The following is a 21,493-nucleotide window of genomic DNA, read 5'->3' as shown; positions in this document are numbered from 1 at the left end:
TTGTCGCCGAGCTGTGGGGGAAGTTTGCTGTTGCTGTTGCTTTTGTTGTTATTGCTGTTAGTGTATTTGCTACTCGACTTGTTTAACAGCTACTTAAATCCTGGGCGCTTTTCAATTGTTGCACACATTGCTCATACGCCCCGTTGTGCTGCTGCACCACTGGCAACGGTTGAACGCTTAGCAGCTGCTAATGGAGTTATACGTAGAGGATTTAAGGCCCAACTTGAGGCAGCCAATCCACCAGCACCCGTTGCCATAGCAAATGACTTTCGGGCCAAGCGTACACAAGCCAAAGTAAAATATATGCACGGCAAACAATAATTTAAACTTTTCAGACCATTTACAAAAGGTGTACTCTTTCCGCTTAAATTAAAGAGAAAACTAACTAGGCAGTTCCTGTTTTTAAATAAATTATTTATGTAAATTACAAAAAAAAAATTTTATTCTAAACTCTGTTTAATTTTTTAATTGATGATATAATTGCAAGCTTTTAAAAGGATTTAAGTTATTTTAAAAACCTTCATGATTTTTTTGGTATTATACATTTGTATTTTTTGTTAATTGTATTCATCAATAGCTTTTTGTACAAAGTTAATTATAGGTTTTCAACAGTTGTTGAAATTCTCTTGACTAACTAATACCCCTTCAATAGTCAAACCACGTTTTTTCGAGTGCTTTAAGTACATATACATATGAAGCCACTACATGCACATGGCAAATCAGAGCTAATGATGCCACTGCTGCAGTTGCACCAAATGGCAGGTCTCCTGGCAGCTCATTTAGGTTTAATGCCAATCGGGAGTCAGAGCTTTGGGCCATTGTGTGAACAGAGCAGAAAACACAGAGCAGAGAGCAGAGAGCTGCTTGATGGCTAGCAACAAGTTGCGAGCAAGAAAGAGCATTTTCATTTTCATTTAACATTTGCATTGTTTGCGTTCTTAATTAGCGTCGGTTGTGGCAGATGTAGACAGAGTACGAAACACAAACTGGTTACTTTTTGTGGCTTCTTCGGACAGCTGGCATATCGAATTCAATGGCAAACGAGCTGATGATTCGATAGAAGAGGAATTGCACAACAATTGATTTGGTACGTTTTCACAAAAAGCAGTGGGATAATGAACCACATAACCAGGAATTTCATTCACTGGATTCACATTGAATCGCACAGTCTCAGGGAAATCCAAGAACAAAAATAATCCTTCAATAACTCAATTTCAGGCACTGTAACAGTTATTTATTACTTAACGCCTTAATGTTTGTTAAGTCCACCAATCGAACGAGATGTTCGACGCATTTGCATCTTGAGCCGCATCTGACGGATCAGAAAACTTTTAATTGCTCGAAAATTCGCGCAATCAACGGCTGATGACTGTCGGCATTTCGCTCCCGGTGCATCCCCGCTGAGCGCGTTGATTGATCCACAGTTCACCACAGCAATACACCGAAAATAAAGGATAAATCAAGTGAAAAACAATCGAGAATACAATACAATACAAGAATACATATAAACTATTGTAACAAACTTTCATGAAATATAAAGACAGGGTTTTAATTAATGTAGTAATTTCTAGAGGCTTTGTTTGTATACAAACCATTTTTTGCATTCAGAAAATTCTTTTACATATTTGTATCTTGATTGACAAGCTTTGATTTATTTTCGAGGGCCAAAAAATTAATTTTTGTTCCTGTGTACCTGTGTTAAACTCTGAACGGCTACCCGCATATCTGAATATGATCTGTCGGCCATTGCTATTTTTATACGAAATTCATGAAGGAAAAAATGCCCGGCGTTCATTGCATTAAATTGTAAGCGCTTTAATTTGATTTTAATTCCCATTTTCGCCGCGCATTGCTGTCGTACTCGCTTTGCCGTCTCTATTTTTCAATTTGCGAGTGTGTGGAGAGCTGGGCAAACATCTACACAAAATTAAAAACAAATTAAATTCCTCTCCGCAACATTTCACTTCCGTGCACACACGTAAGGCAAACAACGGCCAAAGACGACCAACCGACGAGCGAGTGGCGGGAAAGTCCGGCGGGAAACTCTCGCATAGTTTCCAAATTAAAGTTAGCCCCGAACACCGACACAGAAATCTATACAAAATAAATAGAAATAGAACAGTTGGCCAAGTTAGGGGCAACCGTGGGCCAGCGGCAACGTCATTAAAGCAATACTACGCATAGTTTGCCAAACTGGAACCGGAGCTCCAGATGAAGTAGATGACCGGAGGGATGTGGTGGGGTAAGGGAGGGAAGAGGGGAGCTCGGAGTCGGAGCCCCATGCCAAGAGGTCAGTCGAACTAGACCGGCGCTTTATGAGCGCCGCAGCAAAATTGAAACTTTTGATTGAATACAAACTACAATCTCGGCACTGGACGAACTTTCATGCGACTTGGACGGGGATTGCGACTCGGGTTCGGGAAACGGGCGGAGAAGCGTTTCCTTGATTGCCAGCCAAGCTCCTGGTTCACCGTTACCTGACCTCGCTTTCCGTTTTTACTGCTCCTTCATCCTGTTCTGTCGTCCGGCTCCTTGGTCCAGCTCAGACTCCCCCAACCAAAGGAGGAGCTTTCACGCTGCCTTGCCTCCGGCTACAAACTTAGTTTTCTAAAATTAAAATAATACAATAAAGATTATATAACCGGCAGTCAGGCAGCCGAGCATCAAGGTAACTGCATCTGCACAGGGCAAAACACGTTAATATTAGATATAACGGTAAATGTGCATTATCGAAGAATACCTAGGTTATGCAAACATTTAACCCAAATTTAGATAAACGACCAAAGTATAAACTTGCAAAACCGATGCACTATATGTGCTTTATTAAAACATTCAATTCAGAAAGTATAAGGTCAAAACTCGCAAATACAATTTTTATAAACATAATAAAATATCATTTAAACTAATGACTGTTAAAAATTTCCTAAAATGTTTCTCTTTTTAATAAGCCATAGAAATATTTCTAAATACAAACTAATATTCCAAAAAGAATCTTTTTTTATATCTTCATTTACAGTAAAGGGGCTAAAAACCACTTTTATTTTACACATTTGCGAAATGTTATTTTAAATGTTATTAAAATTAATTGAAAGTTTATAAAAGGTTCCTCTCTTAAAGAAATTACTTATATACTTCAGAGACTTCCAAGTGCTGTTTTCTCCCTGTGGACTTCCAACTGCCATGTGTAAAAGTTTCATTGGATTTTGAGGAAAATCTCTGGCAGATTTTATTGAAAAGAGAGCTCAAACGAAAGGTTATAGTTTCCCCAGCATTTAACTACAAAATAATTTCACTTCGGATAATCGTTTTGGGGCGGAGGTATTTCCCCCGACACGGTTTCACTCAGCGAGACACATTTGCCAGATGTCTATTTCAAGTTCAGGTAATGTATAGATGGCACAAAAAATATTCTCAGCTGCTCCGGCATTATTCCCAATATCCCAAAAGCTGGGAATATGGCTCAATCCGGGACGAGGGGAAGTCTAAAGCGATAATAAGGATAATGAAGACGGGAAAAAGTTATGAAATCGTTGTCAGAAAGAAAGACGAGTGAGGAGGAGGAGGAGGAGGAGCAGAGAACGACAAAAGGACAGAAGGAAAACAAAGAAAATGTCTGGCGGGAAATTCTGGCTGATGAAAAATGCTTTTCATGCGCGCTGCCATTTACAACGAATGTCGATGTGTCTGGCTTTGTGGGCCACAATCTGTGTGCTGTGTGCTGTGTGCTATGTGCTGTGTACTTCTTAAGCGCTGGCAGCATATTCATGACATGGCCAAAATTTGGAATAGGCCTGAATAAAACAGCTGAAGGCCCCCCGCCCACAAGTGGCAGCCAACTCGAAAGCCCTGAGTGCTTCTGGCCATCCCCCAAAATGGCTCAAACTCAACACAGAGTGGCCAAAACCAACTCAACCGCACCCACAACTCAGCGAGTGGAGCGTTAAATGTGTCAAGCAATGACCTTGAATACGGCTCAAAAACGAGTGGAAAACATAAATTGAGCGTTTGGTTGAGTGGATTTGTTAACAGCGAAATCTCTCGAGTTAACAGAAGCTGAGATTTAGTTCGTGAAGAGGGGAATACCCAAATCTAAGCATTATAATTAGTTGCAGCATACGTGCTCAAATCGATAATTAATAGCATCCCCCAGTGAGATCAACTTGGCTCCAATTTCATAAGCCATCCATCATTAGCTGGCGGCAATTCGATACACCTTCAAATGGAGGCAAGAATCTGGAGTACTATTCAGATGTTACCAGGTACCACAAGCATTTGTTGGCACTTTGTTAACATGCTCTTTGACAGTTGTCCTTGCCTTGCCGCCGGCATAATTCTCATTAAAGTTGATTGAGCGAAAAACTTCATTACAAGACGCTCGCTTTCCCAGCTTTTCTTTTGTCCGTGGTGGGTGTATGTGTGTGTGCTGAGGAAATTAAATTTTGTGCCCCATAAGACACACAGGAGCAGGTGGGGCAAAGAGGCTGTGGCTGGGGCTGAAGTGACTCGGTTTGAACAAGACATTTTGCAAGTGCTTACAATTCATTTGGCTCTTATTAAAATGCTTAACTAACCTTTGGCAACTTTCAGCTGCATCCGCATCCGCAGCTGTCAGCGTCGCACGCCCGCTGCAAGGGATTATGTTAATCAGGGACTCTTACACAGCGCCAGCACTTTGCACTTTGGCAAGTTTCTTTGGCTAAAAAGAAAGCGGGGTTTGGCAAGTAGAAAGTGGGTGGCGTGTAGGTGGTTGGTGGCAAGTCACAAGGCCATCGCTGTCGCGCGACTTTTTGTTACTTTTCCATGGGGGAACTTTCGTAAGCCGGCACTATAAAAGATGACTTCCTTCCTTCCCCTTTTTGTGCTCGAATTTCAATGCAATCTGCTGCCGCCAGCATCGCCGTCCACTTCCACTGTCCAATGGCATTGGCGTTGGCGTTGGCGTTGGGCAGCATTTAATATAAATTTCATAGCATAACTTTGCCAGCGTTACAAGTTGCCTATTAGCGCGGGGAATTTTTCATTTTTATTTCTCCGGAGCAGGCATCATCTGGGCAGCGAATTAAGCTGATGCGGCAGCTGCTGCAACTGTTGCCGCGATTCGGGATCGGAAATCCCGCCAGCAAATGGCCGGGAGTGCTGGCCCGTGGCCTCGGAGCCAATTTGCACCACCGAAGTCATCAACTACGCACACGCACGCCTCAATAAATTCAATTTACACGAATTTCCAGAGGCCCGCCAAACCCTCGTCGAAAGCTGGCAAAAGCGAAGAAATTCCGCAGCGTCGAGAAGTTTTGCAGGTGTGAACACCAAGATAAACACCAGCGGCAGGTGGTTCAGGTGGCTCGGATGGTTCGGATGGTTCATGGTGGTTGAGGAGTTTTGTGGGCTCGGATGTGAAGAGGCACCAGCCATGGGGCAACCTTATTGGCATCGACATGCATTAGCCGGGCCGCAAATGCGGAGTACATACGGGGGCGAAAGTCAAATACAACCGCACACACCAGCCAACCGCCGACATCCCGGCCACTTCCAACAACAACAACAACAGCAGCAGCAAACAGAACAACAACAACTCCGATTACAACAACAATGGAACAACAATGGCGGCGAAAAAAAAAGGAGAGCAACAAGCTAAATTGCAAAAGAAAACTTTTGTGCACTGCGGGCGTTGTTGCGGTTTTCCGAGAGCCTGTTAAAAATGCCGATGCCACTGGTTGGGGACCTATAGATATAATCAGCAAAAAACTGCACAGATTGTCCTTAAATTCCACAACATTTTCTCTTATCAAAAGAGAGTAAAGTACAAGGTAAGAAATGCAGTCTTAAATGCCCTCTTTAATTCTTAAAGTCTGCACAATCAAGAGAAACCACTTTAACTCTTTTGAAATACACAGTTGTAGTAAAATATTCAAATGATATATTACATTATACGATAATCAAATTATAAAAGAAGCTATTTATTTACTTTAACACAAATTATAAGAAATTTACGAGTAGCCAAACTAGTTTTATTTTCTAAACATATTCAATAACTTAATTTAATCGAAAGCTACTTTAAGAGCTCAAAATGCAATAATACTTTTTTTCTTTCAGTGATCTAAAGTAAGGATCCTTGTTAAGGCAACCGCTGATTGCCAGGACCCCATCAGCATCGACGTGTGCGTCAGGCCGTATTTATATGTGTGTGGGCTACGTGCGAAGGTGTAAATTAAATTTCGACACCATCACGAGCATTGCATGCCAATGTCGAGGAAATAGCACTTGCCATAAAAAAAATTAAGTCATGTATGATTTAAGTATAGTTGTAACAGCCTTGGTTTGTTTTGCGGTTTACTCGCAATCGTTTAAGCCTAAAAGGGTGTACAACCGAAGGGAAAATGATTTATTGCAATTTAAGAATAAAGTTTAGGAGAGGACTTAAACTCAAATGCGTTCACTAGGGTTTTGCGTAACTCAAGTTGCTTAGCTTATCTGAAATTAAATTTACATTAAAGTTATTTTCTTTTATTAAAGGCCAAAAAGGGTTTTAATTTTCCGAAACTTCCATAAACTTTGGGGTGACTACTTTGTTGATTTTAATTATTATTTAGTTTAAATACCCACCAAATAACAGCTAGTAATTTATACAGTTTAGGGGTTTTAAATTTGACAACAAAGCCTTCTTGCCAAGAACACAGATTGCTTCACATATAAACTTTCCAACTAAACCATATTCGAGAGAAATATTTTGTAAGCTAAAACCAGCACGCAAGTTTTACAACTTTTCTCTCGATGGCTGGGCTTTATTGTTTTAAATTTTGGTAGGTTTCCATCCAACGGCAGGAAACTTTCCTTTGGCTCCATTTCCCAATTTTCCGTCGAGTAACAAAGAATTCTGTGGCTGCTGGTCCGCACCTTGTTCGCGGACTTAATATGAAAATAATGACGGAGAAACAAGGCAAAAGGATTTTTTGCCAGGAGCCTCCGATGGCAAAGAGGCCCTCAACATGGTGGACACTTTGTGATGGTGATGGTGGCGAGCGGATAGTGGAGGGTATGTGGTTCCGAGTGGCTGGTGTCCATTTCATTAAATAACTGAGCAGCTGTACGGTGATCCCATGATCCCATACTTTCCTTTCTCCCGCGCACTTTACATGTTGAGCCATTGAAAAATGCAGGACCTGGGCAGCCCATTGACATGGAGGACCCGGCTGCTCCCCATGAAATCGATTGCCCGCTGCAGCAGCTGATTAACAGCGAGGAGATGCTGCCACATAATCGATGGCACCGCACCCAACCACCCAGTCCAACCACCCACTTCAACCATCCAATCCAACTCCCCCTCTTCCGCCACCTGAACCCTGATGAATGGGCCCGTTGGGCGGCTGTTGCGGACCGTTAAAGCCCTTAAATATGTTTTAATTGAAATGCATTTGGGCGCATCGAACAATCGGGCAAACGAGCCAGCATGAATGCGGCTCAAAGGTCCTGCCGCTGCGATGGAGTCAGTGATGTCCTAAAATCCCTGGATGTGTACGATTTAATATCAATTTATAATAGAGAAAGAGTGGTAGAGATTGTTATAAATTTATACATATTTATATTAACAGGTTTCTGCTGGAGATTTAAATTTGTAATATTATAGTTAGTAGTCTTTTCCAAATGTTGGTTTTTGATGTTTTGAATTTAACCATTCAATGCCAATTTATCACTATATTTATTTGAAAAAGTGAGATTTACTATCAATTTAGATTTGGGAGAATTTATTTATGTCAAGGTTTTTCCAGCTTGTGTATTAAAGTAGTTTCTGATTTTTAATTCTTCATCATCTGAATTTGAAAAGATTCAATGCCTTTTTCACGTCGAATTAGTTTGTTTTTAGAAGCTGTGATAAATGGCAAATCCATTTGAAACAAAGAACCATAAAAAAGATTTGGCTTGGATGCGATTATCGCTCTCAAGCAAAAACCATAAAAAAGATTTTAAAATTTCACTCCACAGTTCTGTGAAACCAAAAATTAAAACCTTTCGACTTTAAGTTGCACTTGTGTCGTTTATGATAGGCTTAAATCCTTTAATGAAGGTAAAATAATAATCCGCTTTCCAGCGGCTCTTAAGCCCAACTAAAGGTATTTCAGCAGCGTTCAGCACTGATTCATGAGTAATCGAGCACTGGCACCTCCCCAATCGATTGCAGCGAACCGAAGTGGACAGGAAACCCAAGCTCCTCAGGAGTTGCAGCCCGCACACAATGCACTGCGTTAATTGGCTTAAACGGCTAGATGCCACACGACTCTTTGAGCCCGTTGCCAGGAGCCAGGAGCGAGGAGCTCCGGGGCTGAGGGACTACGGAATATCATGCCCACTCGCCGCCCGAGCATTTCCCATGGATGCGGCGCATATGTTCGAGCGGTGCGATTCATGCATGAGGAATGGCGCAAGGATGCGATGCTCATGCAACCTCTCGAGGGAGCAAGGAGTGAGACGGGATCAGCGAGGAGGGAGGGGAGTAGCTGGGAAAAAAATGTGACTCTTAAATTGGTTAGGAAGCGTGCCAGACAGTGTCTTAATTTTCCGCAGGATGTGCGCAATGTCAAAAGCAAGGTTTGATAAATGGCCCGAGGGCCAGGAGCGGACCGCCAAAGTCAGCTGCAGTATCCTGCCATTCTGTGCGAGTATGTACTCCTGCACTCCCATATATATGTTAGTATGCATGCAGTGCATGTGGCCAATATATCCTAGCAGCCAGAGTTTTAGACTTGAATATTTATGCGATGCTCCTTGAAAAATGCAGAAAAAAGGCACTCGCAAAAGTTCGAAGGTTAACTGCTGGACAGTCTCACATATTTTGCGATTTATTTTTGCAGCTGCTTCCGGTTGTTTTTTCCTTCATTTTTTTATTCGGATCCACTACTGATAGAAGCACGCCCGAACAGGATATAAAATATGCTGGGGGAATTTTCATCGTCGTGCAGGGCTTGAAATAAGTGAACACAGGCCCATAAATCTCCGGCAAATGGGATTTAAATACTCGGGCAACCCACTCCCTTGCCAGACCACAGAGAACCCCACCATTGAGCCGTATCCCTTGTTAATTAGTCGCAAAACTTTTACATTAATTAATATTTATGTGCGGTTGGCCTGAAGTGACAACCGAATCCGACACTCAAAGTGTCGTCAAGATGAAATAAAACGGCATACGTATTCGCATAATTTGCATTGCGCTTCATTGGAGCTGCGGGCTAATACGATTAGCTCCTCTTTGGGGACATTTCAATTAATTGCGCATTTGTGGCTGAATTCGAAATTCAATTAAATTGCGGACGGGATTAAAATGGGCAAACAGATCGACTTTAATGTTGCGTGCTACACATTTTTTAATAACCTCCATCTGCGAATACTTTTCATGTCCAATCAGCATTATATTGCCATCAATATTTGTTGCCAGCTTCCAATTTTTTGTTTTTTTTTTTTTTGGGGGGAAATTCAACTTACGTGCCCGCTGTCGTTTCGCTGGCCAACTTTTCGATTTCGTCGCAAAACTTTGACGCCTGTACAAGTTAATGAAATTGGCAGCATTTGGCAGCAGAAGACGATGGTGTTTCTACTTGGTGCCAAAATGACAATTGGACTAATTGCTTTGCTACCTAGAACGTGCTCAAGAGGAGCCAAGAGAAGGTCCTTGAGCCCTCCATTAGCAGCAATGTCAGAAATACCTATTGTCATAATGATAAAAGTTATTTTCGGGGCGAGCCAAAAGTTCCTGATTTGACCGAAAATCGAGCGAAATAAATTAGGCTGAGCGGTAGATATTTATCTCAATTTGCGACAGTGGTCGGACCATCAGCATCCACCTAAAGAGTTAAGAGTCAAGTTTGGGCTGCGAAGTCCTGGAGTCCTGGATTCTCCAGCTGCGCACTAAATACGAGAATAAAAGTACTTCCATGGTGGCCCTTTTTTCGGTCTTTGCGAAACATAAATAAATAAATAAACCGCTTTTCGGCAAACAAGCGCACAGCACACAATAAACGAGGGGCTGCCAAGGGACCAACGCGCGGCCAAATTCCAAGTGGCAAGTGGCAAGTGGCCGGGGCTCGAAACAAAATGCGAAAGCAAAACACAAACTTGGCCAAATGTCGGCTGGTAAAATAAGGCGCAAAGACAAAGCGAAAGCGAAAATATAAATAACAGGCCGACGCAGAAAAAAAAGGCAAAAAAGGTTGTGCTGGCCGGGCCAAAAGGGAAAGTAGCAGTGCCACTTGACGCCCCATTCGGAATGAAATTGCGGCAGTGTGGGAACGAGCAGCATGCCAATAATAAATCAGATCCGGTTCTCCCCGGAGGAAGAGGAAGAGGAAGAGGAGGAGGAGGAGTCGCAGGGGGGAGGGGTGTGCCCACTTGGGTGTGGGCGGAAATGCGGCATGCCCCAGCCGCCGACATCATTAACGCACGTCCTCAGCTCGCAGGACGAGGCGGTCCTGGCCGTAATGCAAAATTTAAATGCCAGCAAAGCGATGGAGTGGTGCTTTCAGTTTACCTTTCCCTTGGCGCCCGGACAAACTCGGCCAGCAAATCAATTTCGTAGTTAACATGGCATATGAATGATGGACGCTGGAACTGATTCTAGGTGCACAAGGAGAAATGTGTATTTGATTCTGGGTTCACAATTAAAAGAGAAATCTTAATGTGGTTTTTGGGCTTTTAAATAATAAATTAAATTCATTGCTTTACCTGAACAACTAAGAAATTGTCCAAGGAATTCTTGACTTCAAAATATCATATATTTTTAAGACGCGATTATATAATAAGCAATTTTCAGGGAAAAAAACTTTATTGTTCCAAGTTTCTTTTCGATATTATCACATTTACTAGCTTAATGAAATTCATAAGCTGAAAATGATTAAAATAAGTATGCTCTTATAAAGGATATCTGCCAGATAAAGCATGATATATTTCTTGATCCCAAACAGTATCCCCAGTGTATTCGTAAGGCCTGGATGTCCTGGCCAATGTCCAGTGCCCGAGGCGCTGAGTGGCGACATATTTCATGCAGCACGCAGCCTTTGAAGGTCGCTGTCAGAGCCACGGATGCAAAAGGGCGAAAAGGGTTGCCAGGATGTTTGACTAACTTGGACATTTATATGGTCCTTCGCAAAAAATGTCTTTATTGCTTAGCGGGGGAGGCGAACGAGTGGTGAACAAAGGCAAGGACAAACAATGGGAAAAGGATCATTGCAGGACTTGGTCCGAAAATAAAAAAAAAGAAGTGAAAATATAAAACAATAAATAAGGGAGGGCTTCATAAATATGCCAATAGCCGGCCATTAAAGCCGTCAGGCCGCTTTTATGAGCCCACAGTGCGCGGCTTTTGAGGAGCTGCCTCCTCGCCCACGTGAACATTTCATTTGCGCCTGGTTTCCATTTATGTATTTATGTGCATACTTAATGAATTTAATGTTTTATTAATGCGAGCACGTCGTTATTGTTGTTATTGCCGCTGTTGCCCATGTTGTAGTTGTCCCTGCTCTCTCTGTTGTTGTTTCTGTTGTTGTTGTTGTTATTGGTGTTGCCGCATGTGTCGGGCTCTTAAGTGACAAATAATTAACAGCACTTGTGCCGAAGGATCTGGCTGACGGCAAGGAGCCTCGAGCAGGAGTTGCCTGTCTATCCGACGTGAGTGTTCCATAATCTGTTTAATGTAATTTGCAATTTATATTAACCTATTGAAATTTCATTGGCCAGGGGAGCAGGAGCGGCGGCAGCAGCGATGAAAAGCGAAATCCCCTTCCGCCTCGCAACTTCCGTTTCCGTCGATGCCGCGGAAGTAATTTGAAGTCGCGTACCTCGCACATTTTCTTTCGCCCGATCGTTTTTAATATGTTTAATGGAAAACTCGGGCTAACCCCCGTCTGTTTCGGCATCTTGCGGATACCGATACGGATGCGGCTTCGGATGCGGATGCGGATGCGGAAGCGGCTGGAGATGTGCGGATGAGTGAGTGAGTGGCCTCCTGGCAGCATCGATTCCTACGGAGCACATCCAGTGCATTATGAGCGTGATTTATTCATAACGGTGCGCGGCACATGCAAATTTTCGACATGTAACTGCAATTTGCATACATTCTTGCCAATACAGAGTTGACTGGGCCAAGTCAGCGCAGCCAGCGAAGTCAGCTAAGCAAAATCAAGAGCAAGAGCGAAAGCACGGCGCACTTATGGGGCCGCCCGTAAAATATTGTATCTGAAAATGGCTCACATGTGAGAAGAGACAACCCCGCGCCGGCTGTCGCATAAACGAGTTTATGTTGCAAGTTAGTACGCGCAATTTGCAATTTGATGTTCGCTTCCGACCCCCCAAAAAACACCCACCACCCAACCACCTACTCTTTTGCCAAACAGCCAAGCTATATACATATATGTATAGACAGCTCTTGCAGTTCCCCAGGAAGATGTGCGGCGGGAAAGTAACTCGGCAATCCAAATTATGGTAATTTGGCAAGCTCGACTGCGTGTCTTTGAGCATGCACTTAATCTACTTTATGACGGCGGATGGAGTGCCTTCAACTAGGGACTCCCAGTTCGATCCAACTCTTCTGGGGGCCAGAGAGATTTAATTTGAAAACTGGTGGGAGTCGCAAAGCGAGGGGAATGTAAACAGTACGGACACCAAAGTGCGTACACTTTCCGGGAAAAAACAACAACCGAGCAACTTCCATTTGCTACACACAATCAAACTGTCATTGAGCCAGTGAAAACTCAATTGAAACTACCAAAATGCATTTGGCCGGCACTCTGCACACATCACGTATACGCCGCATGGGGCAGGGCTGAAACAGTCGCACATGTCCAGGCGAAAACATGCACATTATAGGCAAAACAAAGGCCAAATGGCAAAAACGAGCTCCACACAAAAGCCAAAAATTGCATATCCCGGGTAGCCGAGTGGTAGCATCTGAAAAACGAGATCCTGATTGACGTGACAATCCGCCACGCACAACAACAAAAAAAAAAAACAAACACACACACTCTCCCTTCGGAAGGAGAAAGCCAACAATTGGAAAGGGAAAATTGTTGAATAAATATTCATGTTCATGTGTTGCTGTGTGAGAGGGGTCCAGTTTGGTATTATGTTTATATTTTTTAACGAATTTCGCCAACGAGTCGTTGCGATTGTGTTTGCATTGGATTTTTTTGATCAGTAATTGAATTAAACACCCGCTGACACAAAGCAAACGTAATGGGAGCCTGGGCAAATCCGGACCGAACAGTGAATTAGCCAAGTTAATGCGGGGCTTTAAAGCCCGAGAAAATGGCTAAAAAGAGCCAAGAAAAGCCCGTTGCTTTGCCGACCCTTTTTCTTTTGTATCCAAGGGCTGGACTAGAAACGAAATGACGATGACTGATAAGCAAAAGGGTCGCAATTAGTAGGTGTCCTGGTGTCCTGGCGTCCCAGGCAGCCTGTTAATATCGAACTCGTCCGCTTTGATATTGGAGCACGTTCGGGGCCCGGTAATCTGGGGACGCCATTAAATGCCAAGGGACGTCAACAATTGCCCCAGTTCGGATTGGTTTGTTCCCAGAAGTTTTGCCATCCGCCGAGCATTCGATACGCATGAAAATCAAACTACAATTAGGCACAGAATCCGAAGACGGAAATCTGACTCGCAGCCAAAAAGCTGAGAAAATAATGGGAGTACACTTGAAACAAAACTTTTAGATGAGATTTAGGTCTGTTTGTTTTTAATTAAATTAAAAAATAAAAAATATAATTGTTTATTAATATGCTTACTTGCCATCTCTTATTGAATATAAGGTAGATGTGCATTAAACTGTTTAATTTACAAAAGAAAGTTTTTATAAATAAAATTAAAACATGTTTCTTTGTTAAATAATAAAATTATTTAAAAACAAAATAACTTATAACCTTTATTCATATTAATTATAAATATCTTACCATTTTAAATAGGTTTGTAAACCATTTAAAATATAGAGTAACAAATTTATGTATAATCGTTAAATAAAATATATCTGGTAAGGCAATTATAATTTTTTCATCATTTGTTTTTTACACATATCAATTTTTTTGGGTGCACTCACCCACTGGGGCATTAAATGTCAGGGGGACACACGCACATCCAGTGCTTCCCCGGGCGGAGCGGGAAGTACTGGCCATTTGTTTTTATGCTTATGCTGCAGAATGGCTGCCGCACTAGTCGCCGGTCCAATTTACCAGATTCCGATTCCGCCGCTGCTCGCCAGCCGTGACGCATCGAATTATCTGCGATCCGGGCTTAACTAAGCAGCAGGATAAATATCCTGCAGCGTCCGTACGTCCGAAAGTCCGTCCGAATGTCCAAGCGACTCCATCAAGCCGTTGGCGGCAGGCGGCGGTGGCGATTTGTTTAATATTTAATGCACAACAACAGCAGCAACAATAACAACAAAAACAGGAGACGACCGTCCGAAAGCGGGCGTTTTATAAAATATCGCCTCCGGGTCAAACCAGACAAGTTTGTGGGCTTTCCTTGCCGGCTCCTTTGTGTGATTTATTTAGTTAAGCTGTCCCAAATCCGAGCAATGCACAAATCCCCGGCACACAAATTATGGAACCGACAGTTCGGCCGGTCGAAGTTCCAGCCAACTATTTCGGCTTCATTTTGCAGGGATGAGGGAACGGAGGAGGGTCCGTCTGTGTCCGTTTGTCTGCGGGGCATCTTCTCCTTGGGAGGACCTGTCAGCCGGACTGTATCGAAATGAGACGCACGAGCGAGCAGGCCGAACCCGTCTCGACCTGGTTGACAGACGCTTGACACATGGGGGTCTCGCACCCGGACCTTTGCCAAAGTGTTAAATCGGTCGCCACTCGGCCGGAAGGTGAAGCAGCCCATGGCGTATACGCCCCGTGTCCACGTGTCCGAGCCAACTCCCGGGCCCATCAATTTCGCAGGCGTCGGTAGACAGGAGTGCAGATGGAACCGGAGCTGGCACTCGTTGCTAATGAGTTAATTAGATGATTTAGTAACCGCATTTTCGGCGCCACAAGAGCACATTAATTATAAAGCCTGGCAGGAGGTGCTTATGAATTCCACATATTTACACATGCGCCTAATCGAAACGAACACCAAGGCCCTGGGGATGAAGCGAGTCCTTGGCATTGCCTCCTGATTGCCGGCTTCAAGTCTTACGTTACCCTTTAGAATGTGTAATCACTGAAAAATATTGGTGCTATTTTAAGCTAATTTGTGTCAGGGAAAACCCAGTTTTAATAACAATAATCTTGTAATCTGGCTTAGAAATCCGGCAAAAAGGAAATTTGATTAAACTTTTTAAAATACGTTTCAACAACATGTTTTTAAAGCAAACAGAAAATAAATTGTATTATTAAAAATACTCAATTGATAGTAAAAACTGCCATACTGATTGACGAACCAGCAATATAAATGTATAAGTTAGTAGGTAGACTTTATCAGACTTTTATATATGTTAAATATTGCACAATTTATTTTATATAGACCATAATTTTTGATTTTATATCAATCAATTTTAATGTGCTTTAAAGTACTTCAAATTTATCTAAGTGTTGAGTGTGTGGGCTCATTAAAATCCGCATTCAAACGCTTGGCAAGCGCGTATTAACGAGCCGTTACCGCGAGTTCATTAATCGCACCGATTCGGTGGCCACAACCGCATCCTGCCGGCAAAGGCGACATCTTGGGACTCTGCCAAGTCGTCTAAGTGGCTTGGAGCTGCCGCATAAATCGACCGGAAACGAGGCAACGTGTGGATAGAGGAAAAAGGATGGGGGGCCGAATGAGGACACGGTGTCTGCCAAGTGGGCCCAGTTTGCATTGACCGTGACCGTGAACTTTGACGAGCTGGCCCTCCTAATGATGCCAGACAAACGTCTCGAAATGAGCTCGCACCGGGACTGCATCCTGCCACTCGTCCTTCGGCTCCCCGAAATCCCCTCCATTTTTCCGCCCACTTCAGCCAGAGCTTTTGACATTGCCCATCAGTAGCCTTGTCATAAGCCCACTGTGCTGCAGTCTAGATACAGATAAGAATCCTTTGCGCAGTGGGCGGCCAATTGTCCCAGATAGCCTGGCTGTGGGCGTGGTCGGTCCCACTTTGTCCCTGCATTCCGCCTCTTTTAAGCCGCTTAATTTGCAGCAAGCTTAGCAGCTTGCCAATTTTAAGCAAAGGCAGGCACTCGAGCATCGCTTTGATTACAGAAATTAAACCAAATAAAAAAGCTGGAAGCTGGGTCCAAGCAATTGGCCAAACTTTGGTGTTTTTTTTTACCATTTATTTTTCGTTTTTGTTGAGGCAAAGAAAGTTTTGTTTGCTGTGCTCTCAGCCAGGGGGTGTATTTTACACCATCAAACCACTGGCGTCAACCGAATTTTTAACTTCATTTAGAACTCATTAAAAACTTTGGCATAATTGCATAAATTTGCAAAGTCAATGGGAAACTTGCCCAGCGCGAGGAGCTCATCGTGTCCAGCGCTCTTAAGTGGTGGGTGGATGGTGGGTGGAATCTTAAGAACTGCCTATAGGAATTGCTAGCCAGAATTACCGATTGACGTGACATTCTTGTTAGTAAACACAAGTGCTCAGCCTCGTAATTTGATCTAACGTTTAACCAACTTACAATATTTTGTTTTAGATTTAAGTTTGTTTAAATGACACTAAAAACGCCAACGATTTACCGAAATCTGCTGCCAATTCCTTCCCAGCATTTCAATTTCAAATCTATTGAGTAAACCCCAAAAATATTGTGTCTTTCTACCCACTCCTTCTTTCCAAAAAAATTAATCCTTGGTCAAGTGTAGTAACTTAAAAATTATATTGCAATTTAAAAATTCAAAACATATTTAGTTCCCAAAATATTAACACACACGACCACTGTAAATAAGAGCTTTTCAGGTAGTTAAAATGAACCAAAGATGACTAAAGCTTTTAGTTCTGTTAAAATCAACAGCGGAGTACACACAAGAATGTTATAAGAATGTAAAATGCATGCACCTCTTTACCAGTCAATTCATTTTAGAACATTAATTGACAAACAGAAAATAAATGTTACTCATTCCAAACATTCCATATATACACAAACAAGTTCTTGAAAAGCATTAACAATTTATTGGAGCAAGCCAATTATTAGAAGTCCCCAATTCGATTAGAAGCACCCACATTTGAAATAAACATTAATGACTTTATTTAACATGATTTGGTGTGTAGTTTATTCATCATTTAAATGTTCTATAATTTATACACATACATGAACTATTTAGTTTCATTAAATACATATTATTTCAACATTTATTGTTTCGGCTTGTGTTCATGATTACAAAGTTGTCGTTGCTGAAATGATTGGGCCGTATCATAGAACATTTCCCCATTCACTCTTGTGACCAGAGACAACAAACAAATATCTATTAATTTATGCAACTTTATGTAATATTCATTAATTTAGAGACAAATAAACAAACAGTATTTCATAGATCTTTATACTTTTTGTAGATTTCCACATTAAAACATTTTTTGCATTAAAGCATTGTTTTTGCACTTAATATTCCATTGTTTAGTTGAGTTGCTGTACAAATTGTTCACAAGGTTTCGGTGCAGGGACGGGGGGCGGTACGGAAAATAGGGGGCGGGAGTGTTTAATACTTGTGCGAACTTGGGTGAAACGTCTAACGTAAGAACGAAAAATAGAACGGGGAGCAAACGAGGGAAACACAAAGAGGCAATTGTTAATTTTTGTTGGAATGCTACGATTCTTTATGCGAAAATGATTAGACAAATTATAAACAATTCAAAGAGCACACACTTAAAACCTAACAAAAATAGTAAACTTTAACAAATGAAAATACAGAGCAGTGTGTTGGCGGGAGTAACGACAATCATTAAGCAATTCAATTTATGTACATTGCAAGACGGGACTTCAATACTAAAACACACTTTAGAGTAGGTTTGCTCGCTTGGACGATAATATTTAACTAGTTATTGTTTTGGCTACGCTGGACCGCGCCGACATACACAAGTCCCGGCTCTCAACGTAGGTAAGATATTTTGTGGTTGTATTGTGTTTTTATGTATATATAGACGCATACACAGCGGGATATTGCAGGAGGTGGAGACGCGCCGCACGATGCGCCGCCGCCAGCTTAAATTATGAATGAAACAAAATTTTGGACAAAAATCAAAAACAAAACAATAAACAGGATCTAATGGCGCGAGTCCCTAGGATAGAATTCGGCCAGGATGGAGGCCGGGATACGCTTGAGCATCTCCTTGGGGAAGATACGCAGCAGCTGCCAGCCGATGTCCAGGGATTCGAAGACAGTGCGGTTCTCGTAGTTGCCCTGTAATGAGATACAAAGATTTATAACCAGTCAACTGATATCCACTTTCTTTAACTCACCTGCGAGATGAAGTTCTTCTCGAACTTGGTCAAGAACTCCAGATACAGCAGATCGTCGGGCGTCAGAGCCTCCTCACCCACCACAGCCTTCATGGCCTGCACGTCCTTGCCGATGGCGTAGCAAGCGTACAGCTGGTTAGACACATCAGAGTGATCCTTGCGGGTCATGCCCTCGCCGATGGCGGACTTCATCAGACGCGACAGCGATGGCAGCACGTTGACTGGTGGGTAGATCTGTCTGTTGTGCAGCTGACGGTCGACGTAGATCTGGCCCTCGGTAATGTAACCGGTCAAATCGGGAATGGGATGGGTAATATCGTCGTTGGGCATAGTCAGAATGGGGATCTGGGTGATGGAGCCGTTGCGACCCTCCACACGTCCGGCACGCTCGTAAATGGTGGCCAAATCGGTGTACATGTAACCGGGGAAACCACGTCGGCCGGGCACCTCCTCACGGGCGGCGGACACCTCACGCAGAGCTTCGGCGTACGAGGACATGTCGGTCAGGATGACCAGCACGTGCTTCTCGCACTGGTAGGCCAAGAATTCGGCGGCGGTCAGAGCCAGGCGGGGAGTGATGATACGCTCGATGGTCGGATCGTTGGCCAAGTTCAAGAACAGGCACACGTTCTCCATGGAACCGTTCTCCTCGAAGTCCTGCTTGAAGAAACGAGCCGTCTCCATGTTGACACCCATGGCGGCGAACACGATGGCGAAGTTGTCGGTGTGGTCATCCAGCACGGACTTGCCCGGCAGCTTGACGAGACCGGCCTGACGACAGATCTGGGCGGCGATTTCGTTGTGGGGCAGACCGGCGGCGGAGAAGATGGGGATCTTCTGGCCACGGGCAATCGAGTTCATCACATCGATGGCGGAGATACCGGTCTGGATCATCTCCTCGGGGTAGATACGCGACCAGGGGTTGATGGGCTGGCCCTGGATGTCGAGGAAGTCCTCGGCCAGGATTGGGGGTCCCTTGTCAATGGGCTTTCCGGATCCGTTGAACACACGGCCCAACATATCCTCGGACACGGGCGTGCGCAGGATATCGCCGGTGAACTCGCAGAGCGTGTTCTTGGCATCGATTCCCGAGGTTCCCTCGAACACCTGGACGACGGCCTTGGAGCCGCTCACCTCGAGCACCTGGCCGGAGCGCACGGTGCCGTCGGCAAGACGCAGCTGCACAATCTCGGCGAACTTGGGGAACTTGACCTCATCGAGGATGACCAGGGGACCGTTCACACCGGACACCGTCTTGTAGGCTGTGACAAAAAAAGAAGGTTGAAACGATTAGCACTTAAGAATTCTGTTTTTAAAGATAGTTACTAAAATTTGTAAACCCCCACTAACTTTAAGTTCCAAATTGAAAGATTACCCTAATCACTCATTTTTTATGTTTTTAAGTTTCGAATTGTAATGTGCTGATATCTGGTTCTTACTGGAAGTCAAGTGGCCAACTTAAAAGTTTCATTATTTAACAGGAATAATAATAAAAAAAAAAAAAATTTTATTTAATTTAAAGACAATCCTAAAACATCTTGTTTTTTGTTTTTGTTAAACAACTGACATGGTCATAAACTAATCCACGAAAATATCCAATAAAATTGAGTTACTTCGCCATAAAAGTCACATGCTAAATTATATATAGGAGCTACGATAAAGTAGTGTAGTTTTTAAGTAAAAAACCAACGACTTTACTTTTTATAAAATTTAAAAGTTTAATCAATTCAACAACTTGTAGCACATTTCTTTTTTTAATTCCAAAAAGATTCCATTACAACAAAAACACAAGTCTCGCAATGCTCACATGAAAGTAGGAATCTGATAAGAAAGCAAACGTCAAAAGACGAGTAAATGTGCGAGGGGGCGTTGCGGGGAATGGTAAATTATGTCAGCTGACTGACCAACTGGTTTTCAGCCCTTGCCACGAGCTGCAGTTGGAATCTTATAAGAATTAGATAGCACAAGAGGAATGCGAAATGCAGGGCATGATGGAGTGGCGAAAAAACAAGCAAAAGGAAATGAAGATCACGTAAGATGTTTTTAACAGCCTTTTTATGCGATATTTTTGTAAAAAATATTACAAATAGTTGTAATTACTAATCTGTTTGTGGTTCTGCAATAACAATAAACTTACAAAATTAGGGTTTTTAAAAAATGAACAAACCAAAAAGTAATAAAATTGACACCCCTGATAAAAAGTAGTTAAAATGCGGTGAATTGACGACCGACCTATCGCCCGATCCGCCACCCACCCGATTCGCAGTCAGGTGCCATTGAGTGTGTGCGCTCTGAATGGCAAAAGCAAACAGCTGAGCTGCGAACGGTCATGTGACGGCGAAAATTTTCAATAAGAGTTAACCCTGATTATGGGGGTGCTCCACGGGGCTGTCTGGCTAGCTAGATATCTATTCAGCAGCATATAATACGTTATTCTATCAAGTTATTATGTTGTACTACAAATTCTCAATGTTTTCAGTGGGTGTTGCAAGAACTTATTGATTTTTTCTCTACTCCGCCTCACACCAAATTCGTGCAAACTGTCATGGCGGACTTTTGGCTTTTTCCTCGTCGTTTTATCTGGCACTTAATTACGCTTCAAATGCAGTTCTTAGGTTTTCACTTTTCAACCGATTTCGAAAATACTCACTCAAGCGGGGCTGGGAGATAAAGTCCCGAGAGACGGCGAGGACATGTTCCCGCTGGGCTTGTTGGGCGTTCATCTTGGATAGACTTTTCTGTGCCTCTACCTTGAAAATGCACTGCAAATTTCGAGCTGTAAATAGTAGTAGTTATAACTTTTAGCACTAGAGCGTCTCATTAACTTTATGGCACGTACAATTTTTCAGCTACGAAACAGTACTGAGCGACACACACGCAAAATTTTGGCCTGCGAAGTCGTTGCGAGTACGAGGAAAAATTGCCCTGGAACTGAAAGTATTGCTGAATCTGAATCTGCTGTGACGTCACGTGCCGTCACATGACCCTTGAGGCGCTAGGGATTCTGCTCTGCTCATTTACCAACACTTTAGGTATGGTCATACTTTAGCGGAGTAACAATCCAACTGTGTTGCCTTAAAATATCGATGTT

General features: G+C 42.9%; 1 protein-coding gene across 1 annotated transcript; it reads right to left on the bottom strand.

Annotated features, from left to right (window-relative positions):
* Positions 1 to 17,169: 17,169 nt before the first annotated feature.
* Positions 17,170 to 21,375, bottom strand: LOC108088036 (V-type proton ATPase subunit B). The gene is made up of 4 exons (XM_017185670.2): positions 21,242 to 21,375; positions 21,053 to 21,178; positions 18,403 to 19,664; positions 17,170 to 18,343 (listed from the first exon to the last, which is right to left on the bottom strand). Exons 2-4 carry the CDS (start codon positions 21,123 to 21,125, stop codon positions 18,206 to 18,208), a joined length of 1,473 nt encoding a protein of 490 aa, XP_017041159.1. The 5' UTR covers positions 21,126 to 21,178; positions 21,242 to 21,375; the 3' UTR covers positions 17,170 to 18,205.
* Between the last annotated feature and the right edge of the window lie 118 nt (positions 21,376 to 21,493).

The sequence above is a fragment of the Drosophila ficusphila genome, unplaced genomic scaffold (genome assembly GCF_018152265.1).
Source record: "Drosophila ficusphila isolate 14025-0441.05 unplaced genomic scaffold, ASM1815226v1 contig_791, whole genome shotgun sequence".
Taxonomy (NCBI): Eukaryota; Metazoa; Arthropoda; class Insecta; order Diptera; family Drosophilidae; genus Drosophila; species Drosophila ficusphila.
This window is presented reverse-complemented; position numbering and strand designations above follow the sequence as displayed.

Bases quoted from the DNA above. Each gene is read 5' to 3' on its own strand.
- LOC108088036 (XM_017185670.2), bottom strand. From the start codon at position 21,125: ATGAACGCCCAACAAGCCCAGCGGGAACATGTCCTCGCCGTCTCTCGG. The intron at 19,665-21,052 runs GTGAGTATTTTC...TTTTTGTCACAG, and splicing joins TATCTCCCAGCCCCGCTTGA to CCTACAAGACGGTGTCCGGT. The intron at 18,344-18,402 runs GTGAGTTAAAGA...ATCTCATTACAG, and splicing joins AGAAGAACTTCATCTCGCAG to GGCAACTACGAGAACCGCAC.